The sequence below is a fragment of the Poecilia reticulata genome, unplaced genomic scaffold, assembly GCF_000633615.1.
Source record: "Poecilia reticulata strain Guanapo unplaced genomic scaffold, Guppy_female_1.0+MT scaffold_181, whole genome shotgun sequence".
Lineage (NCBI taxonomy): Eukaryota > Metazoa > Chordata > Actinopteri > Cyprinodontiformes > Poeciliidae > Poecilia > Poecilia reticulata.
In genome coordinates this window covers 796,291-806,970 of record NW_007615018.1, presented here as the reverse complement: position 1 = coordinate 806,970, position 10,680 = coordinate 796,291, and the positions used below count along the sequence as shown (strand labels likewise).

At 42.5% G+C, this 10,680-nt stretch overlaps 2 protein-coding genes across 2 annotated transcripts in view; both read left to right on the top strand.

Moving 5' to 3' along the window:
- Positions 1–8,047, top strand: part of LOC103460127 (zinc finger protein 629-like) — a 22,375-nt gene extending 14,328 nt beyond the window's left edge. The window contains exons 7-8 of the mRNA XM_017303093.1: positions 1,739–2,198; positions 2,670–8,047. Of these exons, the coding sequence (XP_017158582.1) occupies positions 1,739–2,198; positions 2,670–3,865 (1,656 nt within the window). The 3' untranslated portion in view covers positions 3,866–8,047. The remainder of the gene's footprint in view (positions 1–1,738; positions 2,199–2,669) is intronic.
- A 789-nt stretch (positions 8,048–8,836) lies between these two features.
- Positions 8,837–10,680, top strand: part of LOC108165931 (zinc finger protein OZF-like) — an 8,147-nt gene continuing 6,303 nt past the window's right edge. Inside the window, exon 1 of the mRNA XM_017303107.1 lies at positions 8,837–9,079. Within this exon, the coding sequence (XP_017158596.1) occupies positions 8,899–9,079 (181 nt within the window). The 5' untranslated portion in view covers positions 8,837–8,898. The remainder of the gene's footprint in view (positions 9,080–10,680) is intronic.

The following is a 10,680-nucleotide window of genomic DNA, read 5'->3' as shown; positions in this document are numbered from 1 at the left end:
TTTCTTGTTTGTAAAATCGATACTTCATATAAGTTTTTATTTTTCCTGTTGGAGTTCTCAAAATTATTATTATTATTATTATTATTATTATTATTATTATTAACATTATTCTTGTGCTACTATTGTATTCTTGTAATATTGTGATTGTAATGCTTTATTCTTTTTTTTATTACAAATGTATTCTGGTAATATTAATGCTTTATTTTTGTATTATTATGACTATTTTGGTCATATTTATTTACATATTACAATTCTATTCTTATAATATTATGACTTAATTCTTGCAATAAAAAATAAATGAATCTTAATCTGGCTGTAATATTCCACTGTGAAGCAATAAAATCACAATAAAGTAAAAACAATTTTGTCTAATTTGATAATAATGAAATYGTAAATCTTTTTTCATATGATGTGTGAAAGTGTCTGCATGTGAAACTCTCCAGTCTGGTTCTCTKGTCGTTTTCCTTCCAGTGATCCAGATTTTCCTCAGATTTTGTAACATGATCCGGATCAATAGTCCTGAAGGTCTCAGCTGATCAGCAAACATCAGCAGGTCTGATCATATTTCTGGAGAACCGATCGATATCGGCTCAGATTCAGCTGSATCCCACGTGTTCATGGAGCCGTTTATTAGTCCATTTGTGCCTTTTTGATTTTAGTGATAAAAACCTGTTTCGTAAAAATAAAACAATTTTATACCTAAATATTACAATCAAAGTTAAACAGAAGCAACAAAAGGTGTAAATTGGTGTAAAGCACTCCAGAGCTTTTAGACAAACCTACAAGTCCTTCTCAAAAAATTAGCATATTGTGATAAAGTTCATTATTTTCCATAATGTAATGATAAAAACTGTCATATTTTAGATTCATTGCTCACCAACTGAAATATTTCAGGTCTTTTATTGTTTTAATACTGATGATTTTTCAAACAGATCATGAAAACCCAAAATCCCGTCTCAAAAAATTAGCATATTTCATCCGACCAATAAAAGAAATGTGTTTTAATACCAAAAAAGTCAACCTTAAAATAATTATGTTCAGTTATGCATCAATACTTGGTCAGGAATCATTTTGCAGCCTTCAGGGCGGCATGGAGGCCATCAGCCTGTGGCTCTGCTGAGGTGTCATGGAGCCCAGGATGCTTTGATGGCCTTAAGCTCATCCAGAGTTTTGGGTCTTGGTCTCTCAACTTTCTCTTCACAATATCCCACAGATTCTCTATGGGGTTCAGGTCAGGAGAGTTGGCAGGCCAACAGTAGCACCATGGTGAGTATACCAATGGTTTTGGCTCTGTGAGCAGGTTGTGCTGAAAAATGAAATCTTCATCTCCATAAAGCTTTTCAGCAGACGGAAGCATGAAATGCTCCAAAACCTCCTGATAGCTGCTGCATTGACCTGCCCTTGATAAAACACAGTGGACCAACACCAGCAGCTGACATGGCTCCCCAGACCATCACTGACTGGGGGTACTGGACACTGGACTTCTGGCCTTTTGGCATTTCCTTCTCTCCAGTCTTCCTCCAGACTCTGGCACCTTGATTTCCCAATGACATGCAAAATTTGCTTTCATCCGAAAAAAAGTACATTGTGGAAAATAATGAACTTTATCACAATATGCTAATTTTTTTAGAAGGACCTGTAAATTAAGGTTTCAAATTATTCAACCAAATATGAAATTTAATTCATTGGAAAAAAGCAAAAGATTTTAATAAAAGGTGTTAAATAATTTGGGTTCCAGTTCCGCTGTGGACSAAAACCGAGTGTTGCCACTGAAGTTATTAATGTTTTAAAAGCTTCCTTTCTTCCATCAGACCTGCTGCGACAGTACCTGTGCAAAAAGCCAGAGATTCCTGCCGCACYGCAGCTTTTGCACCAGCAGGGGGCGTCGGCGCCGACCCGGCAGCAGCCAGAACCTCCGGAGCTTAAAGGTCATGAGAGAGCAGAGAGTTTCCTCATCAGAGCTGAACGGACGGGCCCGGAGGAGCAGCTGGTTCTGAAGCTGGAGGCGGACGCCTTCATGCCGCCTCACCCAGACGGACCCCGCAGGGCTCCAGAACCCAAACACAAGTTTCCTCTGGCAGGAAGAGAGCAGACCAGAACCAGGAACCCGGCCAGCAGCAGAGAGAGCGGCTCCACCTCAGAGAACCGAGACCAAACCCAGAAATCAGAGCCAACCTTCCAGCAGGATGCAGAAACAGGTGAGAAGGTTCRCCTGCAGCTGAGGAGGACGACCAGTAGGGGGAGCCGGAGGCTTCAAACAGCTCAGTGAGGTTCAGTGGATCTCCACCACTTCCTGCACCAAGAACAGCCAACCTGCAGGTTTTCTACAGGTCAACTGAAGGTGGTGCTTAAAGGGCCAGTAGCACGTAAAAATCAACATTTTTGAAAAAGTTTTCACCTCGTTAAAAACATTCCTRCAGTGTTGCTTTGATTCTTTCATGTTTGAGAAATCCTTTAATCTCCATGGCAACCATTCATCTGCAAACTCCTGGGTAGATCTAGTCCTGCCTTCCAGGTGTAGCTCCTCTACCACTCAGCTCCTTCAGACTAGCCAGCAGCAATTAGCAAATGCCTGGTGGAGCTGCTGCTCAGAGCAGCGCTGGTAAAAACGATGAAGGGTTAATAGAGGAGCCAGACATTTAATCAGTTTCTTTGTTTTTCTCCTGCAGATGCTCCACAGCGTTGTGTCTCCCTGGAGGCGGAGCCTCCTGCAGACCGGAAGGAGCAGCAGGAAGCWGAACCTCCACAGATTAAAGAGGAGCAGGACGAGCAGCTGGAGCTGAAGGAGGAGATTGACTCCTTCACCGTGACGTCGGCTTATGAGGAAAGCGGCGAAAGTGAAGCTGAAGGAAACGCAGAGCAGAACGTTTTCCTCGGCTTCCAGGAGGGAAGCTGGGAGCGAGAGTCCGGATCAGCAAGCAGCGCCGACCCGATGCCACGTCTTAAACTCATGAGTTACAGTTTCAACCCGAGCGCTGAGAGTCCGAGCAACGCCGGGACCAGCGACGGACCYTCAGGATGTCAGATCTGTGGGAAAAACTTTGGCAGCGACTCAGAATTAAAGGAACATTTTAAAATCCACGCGGTGGAGAAGCCGTTTTCCTGCAACGTGTGTGGAAAAGCTTTCAAATACAACATCAAGCTGCTGATCCACATGAGGACGCACACTGGGGAGAAACCATTTTCCTGCGAAATCTGCGGTAAAGGCTTCAGCCAGAAGGTCAATCTGAACGTCCACATGAGGACGCACACGGGCGAGAAGCCGTATCTCTGCAAGACCTGTGGAAAGAGGTTCTCTGACCAGTCTGGCTTTAAACGCCACATGACCATCCACACGGGCGAGAGGCCCTACATCTGTAAAACCTGCAACAAAGCCTTCAGGTACAGCGTCCACCTCATGGTCCACATGCGAACGCACACGGACGAGCGGCCGTACTTCTGTAAGACCTGCGGCAGAACCTTCTCCGACCCGTCCACACTCCGGAAGCACACCATGACCCATACGGGCGAGAGATCCTACTCCTGCCAGACCTGCGGGAAGTGCTTCAGCGACAACAGCAACCTGCTGCGGCACATGAGGACGCACACGGGCGAGAAGCCGTATTCCTGCGAGATCTGCGGCAAAAGCTTCAGCCAGAGCAGCAACCTGATGCAGCACATCCGCACCCACACGGGCGAGCGACCGTACCCCTGCGGCATCTGCGACAAGAGCTACAGCCACAGCTGCACGCTGCTCAAACACATGAGGAGCCATTCGGGCGAGAAGCCGTACTCCTGCGAGCTCTGCGGCAGATGTTTCAGTCACAAATGCACGCTGCTGAAGCACATGAAGATCCACACAGACGGCGGCGCTGTGCAGTCCTGAAAACCCTGAAAGCATCACGTCAGGAGGCGAGCTGGTCGGTTAGTTCATCATTTTCTGATATCTTCTCTTTTCATAACTGAACTTTATCATCTCTGGGACAAAAACTGAAACGGTTTGTTGATTTTCTGWGGATCTGCAAATGAAGCAAATCATGTTCAAAAGAAGAAAAACCGACGACTCAAATGTTCTCCTCACTGCCAGCACCAACATCACACATACGCAGAAAAATATGAAGAATATTCGTATATTGCACTTTGTGCGATGCTTTTTCAAGTCTGAGGATTCAGACTGAGGACATTCAGTGATTCACCACTGATGGTTGCAGACTGACCGAGCGGTGGGGCAGCCCACCAGGGCGGGATTCGAACCAGCARCAGTCAGTGTTAGGGCCAGGCCAACAACAAACATTTAATTATGAGAATAAATTCACACAATTACAAGAAAAAAGTCATAATATGACAATAATGTAATTTACCAAATTAAAGTTGTAATAATAGGAGAATTTTGTGAATTTCTTCTCGTAATTTAAAAATAACTTTCTTTTAGTCTGACTTTTTTTTGGCAACACTCAGTTTTGTTGTCTTCTACAGTACAATCTTCATCATCTTCATCATCATCATCATCGTCGTCGCCGTCAGACTGGTGGTTAGCTGTAGCATCTTCACCTCAGCTGTTTGCTGCTCCACATTTACAGACATTTTCTTAAAAATGAAATAACAAGCTGAAGACAACCAAATATGTTTTAGTGGGATGTTTTTAAAGAGTGGATGTTATTATAACCCACCTGGTCGTAGCGGTGGGGAGAAACCCCACAGCTGCAGAGGGATGAAGGTCATCTGAGCAGGTTGGGCCAAGAAAACGGTTTTATTGCTGAAAGTCCGATTCACTGTGAGCAGAGATGAAAAGCTTTAACTTCCTGGTCTGATCTGAATGATTGTGAGGATAATTAGTCTACAGGTTGGGCTGATTTCAATGTCTTCTGGTGGGAAAGTGTTAAAGAATAGTGAAATATCGTCAGCGTAGCGACAGATCTGTTCAATGCTCTGGGTTGGATTTATTCTGTGTGACTCAGTGATGTGAGCGACTTACAAGGTGGTGAAGATCGTAAACGTGGGTTTAAAGGCCCAGTTCTGTTGGCTGGTAACCCCTAAACGTCGGCTTCAGGCGGTTTTCACGGCGTGTTGTCTAAAAGGATTTGAATCAGACGGAACGGCGTGAAGGTCAGGCAAAATGGCCTCACTGATTTCCACTCGGATCAAACATCTGAAGGGTTAAAGGTGATGCAGCTCAGAGTTTTTCCCTTCAGGTTGATCGTTTTTGACGTCTGCAGTTTGAGTGTTGGATGTTCAGTAACTCACAGCTTCAGGATCTGCAGGCTGAGAACAAACAGGAAGATTGAGAGCAGATAGATCTACGTACATGAAGCCAGTCAGGCCTGAAGCATCAGAACCTGCTGACCACAGCCCGGTTCTGACCTGTGATGCTTTAACACTCGTTCAGTGCCTTGACCTCCTGGAGACCCTTGGACATCGGATGACCCAGACACACGTGACTCCGCCTCCTCTTATTGGCGGGTTCGCCTGTTCACTGATGTTCTCTGTGGAACATGTTATTATTTGCTTTTTTCAGAGTATTTCTAAAGAAAATGCAGCTTGGGAAGCTGAGGCACCTGGTTGGTGCTGCAAAGCAGCCAATCCAAGAGAGCCATTGATTCAGCTTGGATCTGATTGGCTGAACCCCTCCAAGAAGATCATGACTGTGGTAGAGCTAAGATGGTTTCCAGAGTGTGTGATGGTGCATGTTGAGGTGAATCCGGTTTGGGTTGTGGAGCTGGAGGCAGCAGCAGCTTCACCTGGAAGAGGAGCAGCGAAGCTCTGAGCGGGGAAAACCTTCAGCTCCTCTGGGTCCGACCCGCCGCAGCTGATTGGACAAGCCAGCTGGATGAGCCAGCTGATTGGACGAGCCAGCTGGATGAGCCAGCTGATTGGACGAGCCAGCTGGATGAGCCAGCTGATTGGACGAGCCAGCTGGATGAGCCAGCCGGATGAGCCAGCTGATTGGACGAGCCAGCTGGATGAGCCAGCTGATTGGACGAGCCAGCTGGATGACCCAGCTGATTGGATGAGCTTCAGGATGACAGCTTCTTCTAGCCCCTCAGTGAGGAAATTCAGAAATAGTTTCTTAATCCCAAAGGGAAGTGAAATGTTGCTGTGACTGATTAATTTGGATTCCTGAAGCAGTTATTGAAGATGGAGGGAAAAATGTCCTGCAGCAGTCTGTGCTGCACTGAATCTGAAGAAGCCTCTGACTGAAGAAACGATCATCCTGAAACGTTGCTTCATTTAAATCAGCTTCTTTCGATAAAGATGATTTTTGCTTCATGTAGTTTAGATTATTTTTATTTGTGTTTATTGTTTTAAACTCTTGCAGTTCTTGGTTTGACCTGCAGGAAACGAGATTAAACGACAAACATCACTAAATATTTTCCTTACATGGTCCTTATAATTACCTGATATTTACTGCAGTCCAAAGAGCTTGTAGTGATTTTGCTTCATTTGTGACTTATTATTCTATTAATGAAGTTTATTATTCTATGACTTTTTAATATAATTGTTATATTTATGTATTCTGCCCAACATTTCCAGGGACTTTATTCTTTCTGAGGATTCCCAGCTTCAACTCAGAGCTTAATGAAAGCTTTAAGCGCCACCTAGTGGATGCGTTTAAATGTTCAGACTGACTGAAGGACGGGCTTTAGGGGCTGCAGCCTGGAGCAAGAAGGTTGTGGGTTTGAATCCCAGCCTGGGGTCTTGTTGTTTTCATGTTCTCGCTGTGAGTTCGGCTTTCCGGGCCTTCCGACAGAGACGGATGTAATCCGGAGGAAGAAGCGATTGTAGCTGAGACCAAACAGTTTCCTGTCTCTGCAGATCAGAGGTGTCCAAAGTGTGGCCCGGGGGCCAAACGTGGCCCATGTGCAATTCAACTGCAATTCAAAAATGATACAAATTTAACCCGTTGATGCAGATGGAAGATTTTAATTTGTAATTTTCTCACAATGGAAAATATAAAGTGCAACACAAATTTTTGTCTTTTTATAACTAATATTTAACAAAAGATAAAACTGTGTTTATTTAAAGACTTTTACTGAAATTATTTACCAAAATCAGCTTTTATTTAATCTGTTAAATGTTAGTAAATATATAGCAAATGTTTTGAAAGATTGTCCAACGGAGCAGAAAAGAAACTGAAAACTAGATGCTTTTCTTTAGATGCAGCCGCATTTTGACCATTTTACTAAATTTCCAGAATAAAACTCAGAAATGTTGAAAGTAATTCTCAGAAATTTTCTACAATAAACTTGGAAATTCCTGAGTTTCAAATGTTGGAAATTTTTGACTTTTGAAACTTTTTTGACATTTTTTCTAGAAAATTTCTGAGACGAATCTCAATTTATGGGTTTTGGTGAAAATTAACTTTTTTATTATTTTATTTTTTACCTACTACAGCCCTAATATCCTATCATAAAAATCACATTCAGGTTTTGGAACTACAATAAATATCCATTAAAAAAAAAAAATCTGTTTTTTGATTTAAGTTTTTCTTATTGTTGACAAAAGTTTGTCCGCCCTGTTTAGATCATCGCTGTTTCCCGTCTCGTCCTGTTATCCTGAGCGTAACCATAACGACGCCAGCAGGAACTCGGGTTACCCTTTGACCTCTGGAGTCTGTAAACTCCTGTGAAAGTAGAAATAGGTGGATCAGTAAATGCTGCCGTTCAACGTCTGGCAGGTTTTGCTTCAGCTGTTTGTATGAATGAATGTTTCTGGTCAAACTGATGACAAAAACAGAAGAAAACAGAAAAACCATTTCATAGGAGGACAAATCCAGCCAAACCAACGGCTCTGCAGCAGCACCAGGACTGAGGATGTGAAGAATCTCAAGTGTTTCGGCTGTTTTGCAGTTTTCTGGAAGTTTCTTCCAGATTTGTGGTGCATAGAAGCTGAATGCTGCTTCTCCACGTTGGGTTTTTATTTGTGAGAGGAGCCAAGTTTAGCAGGCCAACATGGATGAAGCTGGTTCGTCTTTCTGATGAGTTCTTGTATTTTGTTTTTATCTCTGTACAGTGCGTTGGCCCACTGTAGTTGTAGTTGCAATGTTCTTTATAAATCAAACTGGGTTGGGTTGGTTATTATTTATTGGGATGTATTTGTGAAGCAAATACATACGTATATAGCTAACGTAGCATAGCTCACATAAACATTAGCTCCCGCTAACAGAAACATATGAGGGCAGAATACCAGACATATAAAACCTGAAATCATTTATAATTACTCCATGTCTCATTATAACCGGAGAGCAAAGCCTGCAGGTTTAGCTCCTACTGACTTCAGAGGACAGACCACCGGGACGCTCCGTCTGCTTCTGGGTTTTCCTGCCTATTTCTCCGGCCAGCGAAACATTCCGCCACCTAGTGGTCCTTTTCAGACCACTTGGTCTCCTGTACCGCTCAAAAACGCACAATACGTCTAGAAATAATTGTAGGATATTATAAGGAAGTGCTGAGATCTTTCGTTTTCCAATAACTAAGGTATTTGCCACTTCGGCTCAGTGAGAAACGTCAGAGGATAAAAACAATAGCAAAACTCAGATGTCCCAGCTTTTGGTAGCATGTAAACGCATCATCTACACACATCTGGGAGCGAAGCGTGAAATGAGTCTCAAAAATACTTGTGCTCTCGGAACCGGATCTGTGTGTAAATGCAGTTATGTGTGTGTACCAGGGGATTTGTGTACTGTTTCAACATTTATAGGCGTAGAATATTTATTTTATGTTTAAGTTTTACAAATCCAGTATTACACACGCACAAAACATTTCACACACGCGCAAATTATTTTACACACACACAAATCTTTTTACACACGCACAGATATTTTGAGACTATTTTCACTCCATACAGGAGGGGGCGGTGACAATTCAAACTGTTCAAGAAGAAGCCAGCGGCGCCATTGTCGTGCAGCAGTTAGCAGTGAACATGTCCGGCATGTCTTCAGCCCAGCATCTCAGAGAGTTCATCAGCSAGCGGCTGACTGCCGCCGCGGAGGAAATCTTCTCGGTCTTCCAGAGAACCATCGCCCAGTACGAGGAAGAGCTGGACCGCCAGCGCAGACTGCTGGACGGCGCCTGGAGACCGGAGGTTCGGCTGGACCGGACAGGTGAGGAGGGGGTTCTGGGAATCGCATGCCCAGTCGCGGGAGCGCGCATCGCTCTAAACTCGCATATTGATGAGAAAACGGACTGAAATTTGACCGAAGAGGAAACTTTTAAAGACATTTGTAACATTATCATGGTTATTAACCATGTAAGACCTAAAACGGTGGGTTTTATTTTTCAGATGAATTGAAATAAATACGGTTTCTACACCTTTACACATGAGTCGAACATTTTATAGTGTGATGAAAATGTTGGTTTCACGCATGAGAAAACAGGCTCATTATGTAGAAACCGCGGTAAAGCTAGCCGGTGTTATGCACAGAAAAGCCCGCCTGCCCAAATTTGCATCCCCTGTCGCGGGAGCGCGCATCGCTCTAAGCTCTCGCATATTGACGAGGAAACGGRTAAAAATATGACCGAAGAGRAAATTTTAAAGATATTTGTAACATTATCAYGTTTCYYAACMATGTAATCCCTAATACGGTGGGTTTTATTTCGCAAATTAYTTGAAATAAATACGGTTTTTACACTTTTATTGACACAATGAGTCGAACTTTTTTTCAGTCCGTGTCTGTTGTAAACGTTTCCGCAAATGGTTTGAAATTCTCTGCTTTGTCTTTTGATACCATAACAGCTCAAAARCATTACAACAGAGACCCATTATGTAGAACATTTTATATCATGCTTCACTAGGAGGAAATGCAACTTAATTTATGAGCCTGAAAAATACCAGCAGTTCTTGGAACTACTCAGATTATGTAGAAAAAATTATTTCACTATTAACTCTTGAATTCTTTAAATTAGCACAGGGATGCGTTTTTGGGCAAATTTTCAGCCTGCCAAAATATGCATCCCTTATCTATTCCCCTCAAATATTRTCCTATYGATWTAAAACTTATACCAGCAGTTCTTGGAGCTACTCTCATTATGTAGAAATAGTTATTTTACTTTCAACTCTTTATTTCTCAAAGTTAGCACAGGGATGCATTTTTGGGCAGGCTGGAAATGTTGTCCAAAAACGCCTGCCTGTGCTAATTTGAAGAATTCAAGAGTTAATCAGAAAGTTGCAATTAGATCTGATGTATAATTTCAAAATAAAAGCTTTTTTATCTTTTTCCCCTAAGTTGCCATGCCCATTGCTGAGAAACTGTTTCCAAAGACTGCTACCACTTCTGAGTGACAGAGGGACTCCTCTAGAACAGAACCAAAAAGTGGTAACTAGATCTGATGTATAATTTCAAAATAAAAGCTTTTTAAAAGTCATTTTTTTATCCTTTTCCCGTTAAGTTGCCATGCCCATTGCTGAGAAACTGTTTCCAATAAATCATCTTATTTATATAAAAATGTTTGTGTTATATCCATCTATCCATCGCTATATATAAATACTACTTTTATACAAACCAGATTCCAAGAAAGTTGGGACACTAAACAAATTGTGAATAAAAACTGAATGCAGTGATGTGGAGGAGCCAACATCTAATATTTTATTCTCTATAGAACACAGATGGCAGATCAAAAGTTTAAACTGAGAAAATTTATCATTTTAAGGGAAAAATATTTTTCAAAATTTCATGACATCAACAAATCCCAGAAAAGTTGGACA